Genomic DNA, 19,260 nt, shown 5'->3' with positions numbered 1-19,260 from the left:
TCGACCGCGTGCCATAATTTGTTAGTGCCTAATTTTTTCTATTTGGGGCGGCAGTGTATAACTGGGGGAGAGAATATGTCATCTCCGGCGGCTTACTATACCAACTACTAAGTTAGAAATGAGTAGCAACGAGAGATTATGAGAATTAACAATTCAAAGAATTACAAATTATGAGCAAGGTCCGGTGTTTGCTTTGTATTCGGATTGTAATAACCACTTTTGGCGTTACAGCAGATTACCTCATTTTTATTTTTGTCTTTAATTATTAAGGAGTGTCTATTTTTAGTTTTATATATATATATATATATATATATATATATATATATATATATATATATATATATATATATATATTGTCTCATACTACTATGTAGATGAGTACATCTCAGTTTTGTTTCTTTTTTAAAATTTTGTACTTTTAGCGCATTGCTTGCAATTTTTTAATATCAATTTTGAACATTTTGCAAGGTTCTCTGAGTATGGGTGCATGTATATTGGGTGATATTCCAATAAGAATACCTCCGCCATGAGACAATGAGACTGAACATAAGTGTACACAAACTACTACATGAATCCACACAAACTACTTAATGGTAGATCGGGTGCGTTGTGTGTTACTGAAATTTTAGATTGTTTGCATGGGTCTTGTCACGGTCTCACAAGGGGAGGTGGTCACATTTGGCCGTGTGTGTGTAGCCAGGACGATTGCACATAGCTCATAATTTTTTGGGCCTAATGTTTTTTAAAAAAAATATTTTATATATAACGTCATTATTTTTATACTTAATAAATATATTTAGAATTCATAGATTTGCCTTATTTGTAATTGAAAATAAAATTTTATAAAAAATTAACCTTGTGGTCTAGTGACACCCAGTTTACACTCCCACATGGAAGGGAGTGGGTTCGAGATCAGTGGAGGTGACTGTTAACATCTTTGTGCTTCAGTAGGTTGAAAAAGTAGAAAGTATAGAGACTATATTGTAACAGAATAAGTAAGCACAAAAATTATCATTTTGAGCAAAATTTTTTTTTTATATTTTTATTTTTGTTATAAAATACAATAACTTGAAGGCCAAATAGTTTATTTTTGTTATAAAATACAATAACTTGAAGGCCAAATAGATTTAGACTCAATTACCTCGGAATAACTTGAAGGCCAAATAGATTTAGACTCAATTACCTCGGTTATAGAGATCTTCTATAATTTATCGTTATCTCAGTATTTTTTGGAATTATGTTTATTGCCTCTATAAATAGGTCGAACACTTGTTTATTTTTGTTATAAAATACAATAACTTGAAGGCCAAATAGATTTAGACTCAATTACCTCGGTTATAGAGATCTTCTATAATTTATCGTTATCTCAGTATTTTTTGGAATTATGTTTCTTGACTCTATAAATAGGTCGAACACATGTTTTTAATGGAACGACCATATATATGTGTGTGTGCGCGCGCGTGCGTAAAGAGACAGATCAGGTGAGGACCAACTGTCCCAGGAGAGAACTGAGAACCAATGCCAGCTGTCCACGTGTCCACATCTAACGGATCAAAAACACTATTTTTTTTTAATGCAATGACATTTTCATAAATAATTGAACTTTGAAATGCAAGTAACAGTTTCATATGGTGCACCAAAGTCCAAATAAAATGTATTAAAAGTGCATAAAATAATGTAATCTGAGTATCAATATTAAGTGCACCTAAGGTTTTATTATTATTAGTTGCCCCAAACATTATTATTAAGTGCACCAATAATGTTAAAGATGTTATCATTAAGTCCACCAATGTTAAAAAGGTAAATTACTTGCACTTTTTACTTGCATCAGTTACTTGCATTTTTAGTACATATTAGTTGCACCAAAGTTTGAGTTATTTACAAAAATGTCACTGTGTCTTTTTTAAATTACATATGATCCATTACTAGCGTACCGATATCCGAATGTGCATCCCGAGCAACATTCACGGTTTCACCACTCGTGGAATCTATCGACTTATTCATTTAAAATATTCGATTTTAAGATTGTAGGTATGTATGTACACACACACAGATATATATATATATATATATATATATATATATATATATATATATATATATATATATATATATATATATATATTATTTATTTTGTTAGGAATATATTGTAATTGTTTTGATGAACCAAAAATGTAATATTAGACCCCCAATTTTATTATGAGCCTAGTATAGGATTTACGTCAAGTACAAGCCTAGCAAATTAAATGGAAATTACATGAGTATAAATTTTAATTTATACTTGCAAATCGTGTAATATATATATATATATATATATATATATATATATATATATATATATATATATACATATATACATAACAGATGAATTAAGACACTCAATATTCACTGCCTGAATCTTACACGAGACGAGACAACGAGGGGTTAAGTCTTCGGCCAAACCTGAGCCATCAATTCTTGTTCATGATTCGCGCTGCCAGAAGGCTGAATCATTAACCATTCTGGTTCACGCCGAGACCGAACCATTAACCGGAGTTCATGATGCGCGCTGAGTTGTGGTTCACGCCAAGACATTGTTCATGTAATGGCCAAACCAATACAAGAAGGCTGAGGACATGATTCTCACAAGGCCAATACGAAAATATGACATAACTAAGCTCGCCAAACGAGTAGGCTCAGTTTGGGATTTGATTTGCACCCTCCCCCCTGCCCACCCGCACGCGCGCAAGAGAGAGCGTCTATGCTTTACAATTCAATAAGCCTTAGAAAGGCTCTTGTATAAATAGTGGTGCAAACCCACATCCCAAACCAATGTGAGACAAAAGCTTACTTTAAAGCTTTTTCCCTCCATTTTCCAACTCCAAATGGATCTATTTTAAGAATCAATTTCTCTTTCACCCATTATCCGTTTTGAGCGTACAATATATCAATCTTTTCATCTAACTACGAAGAAGCCAAATCTACTTTGACCCGACCTAAATCGAAAATGGACCCCACATATAATTGTACCACAAAATTGCCACTTAAAATGATATTTTATGCTAGTTTTCCAACATGACGTACATGGCGTCTATTCAAGGAACTTTATTTTCTACTTGTTAGTCTAGGATATCACGTTATGGCTTTGCTCTGCTAGTGTTTTGGTAGGCTTGTAGACATTCTTGTGATTAGAGACGCTAAAATGTAGTGCCTTAAATGAACGACAGTGCTTTGTAAAGCTGGGTTTAAACATAGAGTTAATTCCATTTTTGTCATAACTCTTTTTTTTTTTTTAGAACATCTTCCTTTGATTTTAGTATTGTTATGGCATAACCATTTTTCGTTCTTTAATTTGTCAACAAAATTGTTGAAATGTCGTTAAATGTAACGACATTTCGATCTTTTTAATATAAAGTGGATTAACCCGCTATATTTTTATTTTTATTTTTATTTTTTCAAAAAATGCACAATTAAAGACTTAAATGCTCTTGTATTTTACGGAATTTAAACGATTTTGTTGATGGAGGACAAAAAATGATCATACCACAATAATACTAAAACCAAAGATGATATTCTGAAAAAGAAAGACTAAAAGTAAATTCCCACGTATAAATTCAAGACAAAAAAGGAACTAAGTCAAAAAGATAAATTTTTGTTTATTCAAATGAGGAAGGTTTAGAATAATTATTTTTGTGAACTATTTAACCCAAAAAAGGAATTAAGTCTAAAGGATAAATTTTCTCAAAAAAAAAAAAAAAAGTCTAAAGGATAAATTTTTGTTTATTAAAATGAAGAAGGTTTAGAATAATTATTTTTGTGCAATAACACTATTTATTGTATTTAACCCAATTTTGATTGTACTTGCGTGGGTGTAACTGTGTAAGAATTCCACATCGTAGTTCTTTAAAAATTGTCAAGAATGGGATTCGAACCCATGCCCTTTCGGACCAGTACCTGAAACTGGCGCCTTAGACCAACTCGGCCATCTTGACTCATTTAGTGATTATTTGGTATTAGATCTATATATCTATACTTTTCAAAGATGTCTCTACCGCTAATATCTAGACTTTTCAGAGATGTCTACACGATTTTATTGTACTTTCTAATTATTTGGTATTAACTTAAATATATGTAAACTTTTGAAAGATGTACACACGATCTTATTATTGGTACCTACTACCCTACTAGTATAGTTCGCTCATGCCAAATAGATTGTAACATATGCTTATCAATTACATAAATTATGAAATTTATATAATGTGCAATAATTTTAAAGAAAGTATTAAAATATTATATGCAATATTCATCAATATTTATTATCTACAATCCCAACTTGTAGCAATATGTTCTTTTTAAAAATGTTTTAATAATTGAAGGATGTGTTCCATATAATATTAACTAAAAAAAAAAACCTAAGTTGATAATTAGACAACACATTTATATTTTTATGTATTATGTCTAACATACGCCCTTACGTTGCATGCATGAGTTGTTTTTTTCTCAACAAGTGCACACTCATGAAATCACTCCATAACCTTTCACGTTATAGCAATGACCTTACCTTGTAGACTTCTGAATTTTGAAATCACAAACTGTAGAAAATGCCTCATTGAACTTACCAATAATCTTCTCAAACCTTGGATAGCTTAATCATAGCTAAAAACTAGATCATTAGGAATGTTAATACTTGAAATAATATGGATATGAGTTTTTTTTTTTTTTTTTTTGAAAAACAAAACATAGAATTTCATTAAATCAAACGTTCAATACAAGACGGAATTGAAAATAACCAAATAGAGGGACCAGACTGAGAACGAGCCGCCCTTGCTAAAGCATGAGCAGACTTATTCACTGATCTCGAAATAAACTGAATAATATGGATATGAGTTTAGTTACGTAGCATAGTTACGTTAAGTAGTTTTAAATTTTTTCGAGAATTTTTAATATATATAGATAAATATAAATAACAAAGTTTTCGGACATTCCTTCTTCACTTATAAACTAGCTTCTCACTAAGTTACTTAAATTGAATGCTTCACGCATACAACTTAAAATATCTAAGCACACATCATATAAAGAAACAGAGAATTTTCACTTATAACTCAAATTATTTTGCCCATTATTGGCTATAAATCATAAATAAATTTAGTGTATGATTTAATAGACACACCATACCTTGGCACATAATGATTATGGCGCTTACTAACAGTAGTCACATGGACCCCCACAATTCTGATAGTCGTCAAGTCATTTCAGAAGCTCAAGCTCTGGCTTTGTTCTCCGTATATAATTAACTTGATAATCTTGGATTATCTTCATGATATCACTAGTATGGAGATTAATTGCTCATGCAAGAAGCCCCTCTATACAACTCAAATCATAGAGATTTTATAATGTCACATGGATATATACATACAGACTTATTGATAACAATTGATGCCATAAGTCGACATGCACATAAGTACACAATTTATATACAAACTTTAAATCATATAGATGGTCGATCTAATCACTTAGCAGTAATGTTAATTCAACATTTTTATCACAACAAAAGTCATAGAAGTATAGAACACATACATGTGTATAAAAATAATTCACTTATCTTGTGCACGGCACTATTAATTTCGTTTATAATTTTCAACAATATCATTAACAATCAGCACACTATTAAAATAAATAAGTACTAATAAACATTTAAATTTAGACAACTCAACTAATATTCATATATAACCTTTTATTCAGTACTACTATTATCACCTTTTATGTGGGATCTTGGAAACTAGAGCAAATAAGAGTTATTCAAAATAATTTTTATTTAAATAAATGCAATACTCATATTGCTCTGTCAGATTGATATGATGTTCAGACGGGTTTGGCTTTGTCTTTTACTGGTTTTATTTTTGTGATGATAGCACTGGTATGTTCGGTGTCCTTGCTTACTGCACACAAAACATCCTCCTTCGAGTTTTTTGATTTTGTTTTCCATCTAGGATAGCAATCTTGGATAGATCGATTATAACAGAAGGAGCCATAGAGTCAAAAGGTTGACTATTGCTGTAGAGTAAGGCTTTTAACTGTCGAAGAAATATGCAACGTCAACGGAGGCTAGCAATGTTTTTGTAAATGATCGAGAACAAGAAAGGGTGAAAAGGAGTCTGTTTCGTGTTATATAACGACTCTGCCTTAAAAGCACTATTGCAGGAGACGCCGGTGCAGTCTGAATTTTCCGATACGCGCTACTGACAGGTAACACATACGTTCTATCACCAACTTTGCACATGTTAGACATAGATGATCCCGACTCAGTGCTCAAATGTAGATTATGATAGAGAAGACACATAAGGAAGATGAAAGAGTGAAGTTGTATTCATATGTTTTGGTGTGTTTCTTCTCAATGCTGAATGTTGTTTATATAGGAGAAGGAGGTATCAAAGGAGAATATGACATGTGTATCTATGATCCAAGAAATTATAGGTATAGTTATAGCATATTATATGTTTTTAATTTATTTACAGACACATAATATGTTACGTTAACTGCAAGCATATAATATATTAACTATAGATACATAATATGAATGTTATTTAATTTTGAATCATGATTTACAATGTAATGTGGACCTTGACCCGTGGTATAATTTGCGATAACCTTACTATGGATGAAAACCCCAAGATCAACAAATAGTATTAATATATATATATTAAATATTATTTATTCCAATAAATAGTACAGGTTACAGTTACAAATATCATATATGTAGATCAACAAGTGACGACTTCCCATTTTACACAAAAACATTATTTCAAACATTACTTAATTATGTTAAATTACACACAACTTATATAGGTTGAGATCAGACAGTAAAGACACAAGGGAACCTGAATACTTAGGCATCAGTAATTTCGCGGGACAACCTTAGCCAATAGCGGATGTTTCATTTCACACGAGAGCTTCAAAACCTCACTTAGGTCTACAGGTTGACTCTCAATCTCAATCCACTCGAAATGTTGAACAAAGTTTGCCACCCATAAACTCACCGTGGCTAATCCTAAGTTCTTCCCCGGACAAACCCTCCGGCCGGCTCCAAACGGTGTGAGCCTCAAGTCGTTCCCCCTCACGTCCATATACATCCCACCGGCGGCAGGGTCAAACCTCTCCGGATAGAACACCAATGGCTGGTCCCACAAGGTGGGGTCATGAGATATGGCCCACATGTTGACCATGGCAGTCGTGTTGGCAGGGATTACCATCCCGTTACTAAGCTGAACGTCAGAGGTAGAGAGTCGGGACCATGCAAGGAGTGGCCCTGGAGGATGTAAACGTAGTGTTTCTTTCACAATTGCTTGGAGATAGGGTAACTTGGAAATGACAGCGTCAGTGATGGTTTTGTTTTGTCCAACAATATTGTCTAATTCATTCCTAAGCTTGTCTTGGATTCCCCGGTTTAGAACCAATTCTGCCATGATCCATTCCGTTAGAAGAGCTGTTGTGTCGGTACCACGAAATATCATTTCCTATAATAAAACAAATAACAAGAATAGAGTCATGAGTTTTAAAGAAATCTTTTGCCTATACTTTTATACCATTAGACATGCATGTTTTGACAACTCAATTAAAATGTTTTGAGTCTAATGTAATGACTTATTTCCGAAATAATTTTAATTAAAAGGACTAAAGGGCATAAATTAAAAATAATATCATAATAATCACGAGGTGTAAAGTACGGTAAAACAACAACAAAAATAATAATAATAATAATAATAATAATAATATTAGTATTGTATTCCCCATCGTGTTCAGAGCACATGTATGCCTTCATATTTTAATAAAACCATCCATAGACATGAAAAATTAGTTAATGCATTGAGAGTGATGGGTTTCTAGAATATCTTGAAAAGATATGATACAACCACTAAGCTATCATATCCATACCTAGGCTAGATGGATGTGATCCAAATATTTACTCTCTAATCCAATACTACCTACTAACTTTGCAAATTAAACACGTACTTTTCGTATAGGATTGGATCTCTAAACTTAGGAAGGCCACATTCATTTGTGTACATACACAACCAAATTATGCAATGAATAAGTCAAAATTAAACCAATCAAGTACATTATTAGTACAAAGCTAAGTGTATTAATTTTAAAAACATCTTGGTCTAGTCCAATCCATCCCTAAAAATTTTCTCACGATGTCTCATTTTGTGTATCTGGTTCCGTTAATGACTCTTGATTGAACTTATTTTAATTTTTTTTATATAAAAAAAACAATGAAGAAAACGTTAGTTTAACCAATGAATAATAAACAAACAAGTAAAATGAGATAGACGACATATTTCTTTTGTAATTTAGGTCAAAACACCCTTAAAAGACCTTTAATTTTGTACTACATTATTGCAGGTCAATTATGGCCACATATTGATTAGAATGACACATTTCTACTTCAAGATATAGATTATGATCAACTTTTGTAACTCATAATAAATATAAATAACGTCAACATCCATCATGCTATTGATTGCCATCTAGACCATAATCTCTATAAATTTTAGTGTAAAATGGTATATGCATGCATTTCGCTTTAAAATTAACTTTTTAAGTAAAATCATTTTAGGTACCACTTGAAAGAATAAAATAGTTATTAGTGAGCAGGCCGGATTTTAGGGCGTGCAAGATGTGCAACTGCACAGGATCCCAAAATTTTGGGGGCCTTAGTCAAGTCATGACCCAATAGTTAGTATATGTATTTGTGATTACATTAGTTCAAAATTAAATTTTCATGACTGATTTAAATTCTACTAAGTATTATTCAAAAAAAACCAGCACAGGGCTAAGCAAATAAAAAAAGGGCACGGTTAGTGAGTTATTACTTATCTTACCCACAAAACAGCCACCATGTCATCCTCATCCAACTTCTCCTCGCCATCTAGGGAGAGCAAGACATCCACAAAAGATTGATCTGAAACGTGATTTCCCACATGTTTCTTGTTCTTGTGTTCTTGGATTATGGCCTTAACTAGCCTTTGGACACGTGGGATTAGGGCCAAACAACGTTGTTGGACCCGAAATGGATCGTACAAATGCTTCAACCACGGCAGGTGATCCGACCAGTTGAAACCACCCAATAGCTCGAACCCTTCTCTCACTATTTCTTGAAGCTCTCTACTACAAGCTTCTTCTTCATTATTATTAATTTCATATTTTTTCCCGAAAACGATTCCCATGATGTTGTTGAGGGAAGCAGCCTGGAGGTGTTTCCTTAGGGTTACATAGCCATGGAGATTTTGGTCTTTGGTTATGGATTTTAGCATGGCGGCGCATTCTAGCCGTCGTGAACTTCCGTGGGCTAAAATGCGCTGTGGCGCGAAGAGGTGGGTCGACGCGATTCTCCTCAGGAGCCGCCAGTACTGCCCGTTGGGGGCGAACCCGATGGCTCGGCTGAACATCAGCTGCTTAGCCGACTCCTTGACGGGCCGGTTCGCGAAGTGCGGGGAAGTTAGGATTTCCCGGGCCGTGTTCGGCTCCGACGCCACCACCGCCGGGGTGGAGCCGAGGCTGAAGGCCATGAGTTGGGTGGCACGACGGGAAGCCATGGCGGCGAGAGTGCGGTGAGCCAAGCCGTGACTCAAGCTGAATAAGCTGCCGAAAATGGGGAGGCCCGTGGGTCCAGGAATCTTGACTCGGCCCATTCTGTTACGGCCGTTTTTCCAGGCCGGGCCGCCATCCGAAAAAGCCCGAGTTAAGAAACCACCGACCAGAAACGCTGCGAAAACTGAGAAAAAGACCATAATGTCTGACAGATACTGAGTTTCAAGAACAGCTGGTAAGGTTAACATCCACCAATGGGTATCCTCACAAATTGATGAGGTAAAACCCATATTTCAGTGTTTGCTAGAGAGAAGAGAGAGATGTGATTTGTGGTTTGTTGTATGTTGGATTTGGTGGTGGAGGTGAGGGAGGGAAGAACAGTTTAAATAGAAGGAATGATCTTGAATCAGGGAGAAATTGATTGGTCCAATGAAAAAGAAAGTTTCTTGGTTTATGTAATCACCCAATCAAAATAGCAAGAGTTTTATACTTTAATCACAAGTGACATGTTTAAATTCTTGTTCTTTTAATTTGAACTGGCCAGTTATAAGTAACTTTACTTTCTTATGAAAAATACAAGTACTCCTAAATTCGTATTATCAACTTTTACTTTTATTTGTGCTCAAATTTGATTGGAGAAAGAAAAAGAAGAATGCATAAATATTATGACCTCCCACTAAATTGAGCAATCAAGACATGTCATGTCATAAAAAGTAGAAAACAAGACATTTCTTCATTTTCTTGTAGTCATTTATTGGCTAAAATCACAAAATAAAATTTGCTTACGTTAAAAAAAAATTGAAAAATTTTCTTATTATCCTAAAAATGCCACCATCTGTATATTCTATAGCCATATATATGACTAGTAAGGCCATCCCCATTAGCCATATTGGACATGTGTATTTTTTAAACAAATGGAAAGATGAAATTGAAGAGGTGTTTTTCTCCTGCTATTTCAAAATTTTGTCAGCCCCAATGGGGCCCACCAAATGCCATAATAACTGTGCCTCTCTTTCGTGAGGCGCAAATTCACTACTGCACGCGCGGCGCCCTCCTGGGCCCGTAAATTATCTTCTTTTTTTAAAAGAATTTTTTTTTCTGTTTTTAATTTTGTTTTATTTTTCATTTTAATTTTTTTTTCTCACTACCCCTATTTTCTCTTTCCTAATCACACTTATAAAATCTTCTAAAAAACTACACCAAACTCTTAAGTATTGGAGAAGGCCAACTATTAATTGAAAAACAGTTATCATTAACTGCTCATAGTACCTGTACGACTGTACGTGCAGGTATGTCGGCAATGGCATTTTTATTTTGGAAAAGAAATTATTATGTTTAATTAGGCAAGATAATTCAAATTTATCATCTCATGAACCTCTCTTTCTTTCTTATTTTTTTGAAGTACCATTTAACTTTATTACAAAGTAGTAGGGGTGGACACTTTGGGATTCGGTTCGATTTTTTTTTTTTGTTTCGGTTTCGAAATCGGTATTTCGGTATTAGAAAGAATGATACCATTCGGTTGAACAATAAAGTTCGGTTTGGTTTCGGTTCGATATGAAACGATTCGGTTTCAGTTTGGTTTATGATGCTCAATTTTCAACATTTACTAATTTTCCAAACGACACACTACCAAACAATACATATTCGCATAATCCAAAGTTTAAAATATAAATATTACATAACAACAAATTAAAACTATTCAAACACAAAATTAACATAGCAATCCAAATTGTAAAGATATATCTTGTTCTTACATCATACCCTCATCATGGTTCGGGATTCGGTTAGGTATGTATTCGGTTCAATTTAAGATCCTAAAATTCAACATTTTCATATTTTCCGAATATACTACCAAACAATACATATTTACTTATTCAAATAATATATCCATGTCCAAAATCTAAACATTATATAATAAAATAGCAATTCAAAGTTCAAACATACTACTAAATACTAATTGTGAGGTAAAAAACAATTGCAACAAACAACAAAAGTGCAATGTAGAGAATAAACTATAAAGAAATCAAATAAAAAATTTAAGAGAAATACCAGTGAGGATATGAACTGAACGATGTAGTAGGCATCAAGAAACTTAGATTTACTTCTTTATTATTATTATTATTATTGTTGTTGTTATTGTTGTTGTTGTTGTTGTTGTTGTTGTTGTTATTATTATTATTATTATTATTAAAACGAATTCGGTTCGATTTGGTTTTTACTAAATCGTTCGGTTCGGTTTACAAGAATCTCCAACGGTTTGGTTTTTACTAAATCGCTCGGTTCGGTTCGGTTCGGTTTGGTTCGGTTCAGATAAATCGAACTGAATTGCCCACCCCTACAAAGTAGTATCTATTCAACATATATTTTCTATTTGTTGTAGTTCAAAAACCTTTTAACCTTCTTTCAGGGAGAGGCTCAGATGTGCCAATGGACCAAAATGTGCTTGGCTTCTTTCTTTCTTTCCATTATTATTATTATTATTATTATTATTTAGGGTTAGTACTACTACTACTACAATGCAAAATTATATGCAAAATTATATAGAAGAAATTTATTATAGTTGGCATTAAAATCAATGTTTAATTAGACTTTTATAAAAACAATTATCTAAATACTTATTGTAGTTGACATGGTTTTAGGTAATAAATATTACTTTTGGTTGAAGTTAGTGTAAGTTTTATTAATTTGCTTTTCAATAGGTTTGTCATTGTCTTCGCCTTCATTGATTATCAGTTTCTTTTTTTTTTTCTTTTTTTTTTGTTGGTAGTGTCTCATGTGCAATTGGGTTACTTGTGTTAGTTAGAACATATTTGGTCTACTTAGCTTTAATAGATGCATGAAATGCCTAATTTGATTTCCTTATACTAATATTTATAAAATTGACCCCGTCATTTTTTACTCATTGATAATCCTAGATAGATAGATCAAATTAGTTCACACTTATCACGAGACACCTAGTAACCCCCCCCCCCCCGAAATTCATCCCAACATAGCTTATAACAATTGAATGTCATGAATTGGAACCTCACTGACTTATTATCAAAGACTAAATCATCAAATCAAAAGTGTCGTGTCAAGAGGGAAATTAGGAGGGGTTATATATATAAAATTCAGTTCTCGTACAGTGGGGTGTTTCTCATGAGGTTGTGCGATGGCTTTAGGTGCGTAATTTTCTTCTTAAGGTGAACTAGACTCAATTCTTTAGAAACTCTTGCAGAACCAGGAACGGTGACCCACGACCAAAACGGCCACACTTATGAGAACAGAACAAGGTTGGAAGGTTCCTGTGTGAGATATGTCATCGTTTACACAAACGGCAGTCGGTTCAAAGACATCGCGTTCTACCGTACAGCCAGTAGAGTAATATATCTTCACAAGTGAAGGTTCAAAAGGTTACACCTACCTATCCTATGCAGGGATCGACCGTTAAATACAGTTGTTTCCGAATTCAAAACAACCCTGAAAAAACAATTTTCATTCATGTGGGGGATTGTTGGAAAAATAGCATAAAAATGGCAATTTAAGTGGCTATTTTTTGGTACAAATATATGTGGGGTCCACTTTCGATTTGGGTCGGGTCAAGGTGGATTCAGGTTCTTCGTAGTTAGACGAAGAGATTGATATATTGTACGCACAAAACGGATAATGGGTGAATGAGAAATTGGTTCTCAAAGTTGACCCATTTGAGTTGGAAATATGGTGGGAAAGCTTTAGAATAAGGCTTTGTTCCACATTGGTTTGGGAGGTGGGTTTGCACCACTATTTATACAAGAGCATTTCTTAGGCTTAGTGAATTGTATAGCATAGAGGCTCTCTCTCGCACATTTTTCTAACGCGAAACCTCTTGGACTCGTGACTGGTTCGGGCTTCCGGTTGCACGACTCGTGTAATGGATGGTTTGGCCTTCTGTAGCCTGAACCCTCGTTTTGGACTCGTGACTAGTTCGGGCTTCCGGTTGCACGACTCGTGTAATGGATGGTTCGGCCTTCTTTAGCCCGAACCCTCGTTTCGCCAATTAATTCTGGGTTAATTCCAATTTTTATTATCTGAATCAATTCTCAGATAGTGGTTTACCGTTATAGGGGTTACAAGGCGAGAATTAATTCCGGGTTAATTCCAATTTTTATTATCTGAATCAATTCTCAGGTAGTGGTCTACCGTTACAGGGGTTATAAGGCTGGGTTTATGATCAGATTAAGTACTATGATTGAATGCTATTAATTCCAGCAACTCCTACATAAGTTGATAGTAGAAGCAGCAGATTTAAAAAAAAAAAAAAAAAAACATCGAAAATACACTTTTCTCTCTCGAAAATCTGCTTCTACTCCCTTCCTTGCATACTGTATTCAGGCCATTGTTCTTGCTCGCCGGATTTCGTAGTTTGAGTGCTCAAACTAGAAATCGAAGCTTGTTTTATCCTGGGAAACCTAGGCTACAACGCTCCTAGTACTTTGGAAGGTAGCAACAGGTTTTAAAGACAGTGTAGTGAGTACATGACTCAAGCTTACCTTTGTCTAGAAATTCATTTCGTATTTTTGTGCTTGTTATTTTCTGGAAATATTATTTTCGTAATATTATTTCCTAACATACAAGACCTAACGTTTCTACTAAGAGAGAAAATCTATCGAAATTTTAAACATTGAGCACCAACCTAAATTATATATATAAGACTAGTCTTACCTAGCATCTATCTTTGTTTACAAATCACGTTGGAATTTGAATTTGTCCAATAAACTTACTTGAACACTAGGAACATATGCATCAAATAAGAAGGAGATGAAATCAATTTCTATCTTTATCCCCATCATTTAATTTATATTTTTAACATAGATATTCGTCCAAACCTAATGGAATATTAACAAAAATATCAAAACCACCACTTTGAGAATAACACAAGGATTAAAGATAAATATCACAGTCATTAAAGCGTTAAATTTATATTTGAGATATAACTCAAGTATATACCAAATATATCATTTTCTCAATAAATTATAGTACACAAAACTAAAGCGCAAATTATATCGTGGACCGCGCATCAAAACGACGTCGTTTTGATTAATGAAAACAGACGGATGAATTCGCGCCACTCACTTTCAGTTCATATACACTGCAGTTACATTTCAACACAACTGCAGTTACATTTCAACACAACTATAGTTGCATTTCAATATAACTACAGTTTCGTTCGATAATATAAAAACACAAAATGTGAAACTGTTATTCAGTATCAGTTAATATGCACTGCAGTTACATTTCAACACAACTACAGTTACATTTAGATATAACTACAGTTTCATTCGATAATATAAAAACACAAATATGAAACTGTTATTCAGTATCAGTTCATATATACTGCAGTTACATTTCAACACAACTACAGTTACATTTCGATATAACTACACTTTCATTCGTTAATATAAAAACAAATGTAAGGCAGTATCTTTTGAGATGAACTGTAGTATCATTTACGAAGCTCCGTCTCCCACTTACTGAAACGACGTCGTTTTGGGACCACGGTCCACGATATAAGAACTGAAACTAAAGTATATATGTGATAGGAAGACTGACACTTTTTGTCAATAAATGATAGAGAAATAACAATAATTATCATCCCTTAGTCATTCATGTTACTGCTTTTTGTCCATTAGTTGTCTAATATGTGACTTCTTTGGTCCTCAAGTTCTATTATGGTTGGGTTAAAAAAGGTAATTCATAAATAATAAGATCAGAAATGATAAATAGCAATGGTATAATTGAGACAAAAAATTCATTTTTATATAATTTAAGGATTAAAAATATCATTTTCTCTAAAATATAATATATTTGGAATCTCTTCCTAGGAAAATCAGTATTGTTAGGCTGCATGTGTTTGGAATAGATTCAATTGCCAAATGATTCCAATTATGCATATATACTGAATTAGCCAATTGTGAAGAGTGAATACTACTATGCACAGCTTTCTCTGTTTTCTTGTTTAGTACAAATTCCCAGCCTCGATGGCATCGATACAATTCAATAATTGTCTTCCAACAACTTTGGATTGGTATGTGGACTGCACAACCCCTCCAATTGGATTATTCATATGTTTTCCAGAAACTAGCACACTAAATATGCTTCATTCCTTAACAATTCCAACCAAATTGATTAGATATTCAGTTTGATAATCACAAGGATTTAAAATTTGAGTTAACGTAGAAACATTTTATTGTCATTCTTGATTTGAGTCGTCAATTATAACAATCTAGGCTGGTTTACCTCATTGTGATCCTTTGTCGACTAAGGTTACAATGCAGGTTTCACCCAAACTACACATTCAAGTATGTCAATTGTTATACCATGGACCAGGGTCCATCTTGCATTATGGACCCTAATCCAAAAACTATGGCCCTGTTTGGTAAATAATTAACTTATAACCAATTTTAGCCTATTTGACCATTATTAATTGTTTGATTTGGTTAAAAAATTAATATAAATGTTTGATTAATAAGCTTTTTGTAACTCCAAAATACTAAATTTCAAAATGCTACTCAAAGCAACCTTTTCAATTAGCCTTTTGAGAAAAGAAATTATGCCAAACAGCTATCAGCTAACAGTTAATTTACCAAACACTTTTCTACAATCAGCTAATATTATCAATTAGTTATACCTTCTACCCCAATCAGCTAATAGCCATTTACCAAACAGGGCCTATATGTTTACAGTTGATATATTCTGTACCTACAATTAACTATTTTTGTGTCTATAAATAAATTAAAGACATATAACATGTTAATTACATACACATAAAATGGTAATTACATACACATAAAACTATTAATTGCAGGTACAGAATATGTTAAGTGCAGATGCATTATGTTAACAATATATTATGTGTTTGCAGTTAACATATTATATACCTGTAGTTAGTAGTTTTTGTGGTTGTAGTTATCATTTCATGTGTTTGTAGTTAGCATGTTATATGCATTTAATATATTTACAGACACATATATTAACTGTAGGTACATAATATGTCAACTGCAGACACAATCTGAAGATTATTGTAGATTAGGGTTCACAATACAAGCTAGACTTTCGTCACTGAAATAATTTGCCCAGGTAGTGAATGCACATTTTTCCATAAATAAAATATATGCTTCATTTACATTTAATTTACTTGATGTAACTTGAATCTTTTAACATTAACAATATTTTAATTATTTTACGTGTGAGAAATGAAAATCAAACTTTAAAGTGTATACAAAATCAGGCTAGGATAGTATGCCAATGCATTATATTGAACGTTGTACTAAGTAAAACAATTGCATGTATAAGCATTCTTCATTTTTTGGCTGAAATATGATGTCTATAACAATATAGTTGCAAAATGATACAAGGGGTGTAATTAACTAATTAAGGACTGAATGAATAAAAAACAACTAATTAAAACACCCCAACCAGCAAATAAACGAAATTAATTATTCGAATAAAAAACAACTAATTTGATTTGATGCGTTTAATTTTTTCACATGTAATTTAAGATTGTGGTTAGTTCTTAATTTTCTCCTACGAACTTGTTCTCATATGATCCAATACCTATAACCTATATATATACACACACACCTTTTATAGAATTATTAAGGTCTCTCATAAACATTAAATTTCTAAGTTATTGGAGGTGCATGCAAAATTAGTTTCTTAGTGTTGGCTCAAATGACATTTTTAGTCCTTCGGAACAAAAATTGTTAACTCTAATATGTCAAGGTACTTTTTGTCATTCACGTAGTTTTATCCCTCCTATAAAATGTTTTCGCCAACCAACTTTATTCACAACTAAAAAAGTGAAAGTTTTAAACTAGTTTAGTTGGCGTGAACAACCATGCACTCTCATCCTTTAAGAGAGGTAGAGAGTTCAAACTCCCTCTCGTATGAAAAAACCAATCTAGCCTGGCCAGTACTTTGCTCCTAATTGGGCCAGCTCGGTGCGAACATGAATTAATTTTAGTATGGTATGGGCTTAAAAGGTGCCTCCTACAAATCTACAATTATAACCTACTCAGGACACCTCGTGGTTTAACAAAAAAAAAAAAAAAAAAGAGTAAAAGTCTTAAACCGATTCTTGCATGTTTTTAGCTTTGGATGGTGTGGGTTGACCAAAATATTCTGTAGGAGGAAAAATATTATGAAAATAACCCAAAAGACAATGTCAAATTAAACTAGGGTTAACACCTTAAAAAAAAAACCAAAAAAATAAAATAAAATTGTCACATGAGAAATTTGATAGACTAAATTTACCGTTCAATAACTTATAATTAAGAATTGATATGATTCTACGAACTAAAAATATCATTTCCCTATTATACAATGTTTATATGAGTTATATATGTAGTATTTTATATTTTTAAACTTAGCTTGTACCTTTTCCATAGTTATTTTCAGAAAATAAAACATATAACTTTACCAAATACATAAAATTTTTATATATATATTCAACACTTTATTATTATTATTTTTTGGTAAATTATTCAACACTTTATTATAGAATATGAGTAATACTACAATTATTTAAGCTGTAAAAATTCTGCCTAGCATGTCACATCATGATATCACTATATCAGTTAGTTGTTTAATAAACAAACATATGATTTCACAAACAATTAAATAAAATACATCAATTACTACAGTACAATTAGTACGTACTATATCCTCACTCCAATTAGTTTTGGTACACCCCAACAAGTACGTTCTATATCGTTAATACCATGGCCGCTTCATATAACTGTTTTAGAATGAGTCAAACAAACAAATATATATATATATATATATATATATATATATATAATAAACAGAATAAGTCTCAATCCTAGTTATATCATTGATTTGTATTCGTCTTTTAATTTGTTTAGTAATAAAGGTATATATTTTACTTTAAAAATGTTATACATTTCAATTTTATTAGACAAAATTGTCCCTAGTATATTCTTGTTAAACAAAATGCATTATTATTTAATTCTAACATTATTTATGACTCCATCATTATTACCATACACCTATATCTATAATATCTTTTTCCTATTATTTAATTATTTTATTAAAATTATTATTTAATTAATATAATTATTGATTATATTTTAATTAAATTTCTATGAATGATAAATCTGATATATAATACATATATTATTTACATATTTATAATTTGACTATAATTTTAATTATTTATATTTATCAATGTTTTAATATTGGATATGGATTTTCGAATTTTTCAATGTTTTAATATTGGATATGAATTTTCGTGGAGGGAGCGTATAAAATGCTAATGTGTATACATATATTGACCTTGATCTTATAACGAAACGTGGACTTTGTTTTTGTATCTTTCTTAAGTAATCCAACATAGAATATTTATTATGTTTATGGTAAAAGAGGATTCTTAAAACTCATTTTATTGGCCAAGGACCTTGTAGTCTAGTGGCATCAAACCCTTCCCTTTATATGGGAGGTGGTGGGTTTGAGCTTCAGTGGAGGCAATATTGACTCTTGTGCTTCAATAGGTTGAGAAAGTAGTTATGAACAGATACTGCATTGTAATAGAGTTAGTAGTATTAAAAAAAAAAACTCATTTTGGTTTTTTTTTTTTTTTTAAAAAAAACTCATTTTATTGATTGATAGTAATGTTTTGTTTGTAAGTTGTAACTATCTTATTGGATAGGG

General features: G+C 32.5%; 1 protein-coding gene and 1 non-coding gene across 2 annotated transcripts; both read right to left on the bottom strand.

The window, feature by feature from the left end:
• Positions 1-3,890: 3,890 nt before the first annotated feature.
• On the bottom strand, positions 3,891-3,971 carry TRNAL-CAG. The gene has a single exon. It is a non-coding gene; the product is annotated as a tRNA-Leu (tRNA).
• A 2,694-nt stretch (positions 3,972-6,665) lies between these two features.
• LOC116021079 (cytochrome P450 78A7) lies at positions 6,666-9,918 on the bottom strand. The gene is made up of 2 exons (XM_031261687.1): positions 8,862-9,918; positions 6,666-7,493 (listed from the first exon to the last, which is right to left on the bottom strand). Exons 1-2 carry the CDS (start codon positions 9,858-9,860, stop codon positions 6,873-6,875), a joined length of 1,620 nt encoding a protein of 539 aa, XP_031117547.1. The 5' UTR covers positions 9,861-9,918; the 3' UTR covers positions 6,666-6,872.
• Between the last annotated feature and the right edge of the window lie 9,342 nt (positions 9,919-19,260).

The sequence above is a fragment of the Ipomoea triloba genome, chromosome 5 (genome assembly GCF_003576645.1).
Source record: "Ipomoea triloba cultivar NCNSP0323 chromosome 5, ASM357664v1".
NCBI classification, from domain to species: domain Eukaryota; kingdom Viridiplantae; phylum Streptophyta; class Magnoliopsida; order Solanales; family Convolvulaceae; genus Ipomoea; species Ipomoea triloba.
Note: the sequence above shows the minus strand (reverse complement) of the source record. Positions and strands in the feature narration are given on the sequence as shown.

Bases quoted from the DNA above. Each gene is read 5' to 3' on its own strand.
- LOC116021079 (XM_031261687.1), bottom strand. From the start codon at position 9,860: ATGGGTTTTACCTCATCAATTTGTGAGGATACCCATTGGTGGATGTTA. The intron at 7,494-8,861 runs GTAAGATAAGTA...GTTTTATTATAG, and splicing joins ACATGGTGGCTGTTTTGTGG to GAAATGATATTTCGTGGTAC.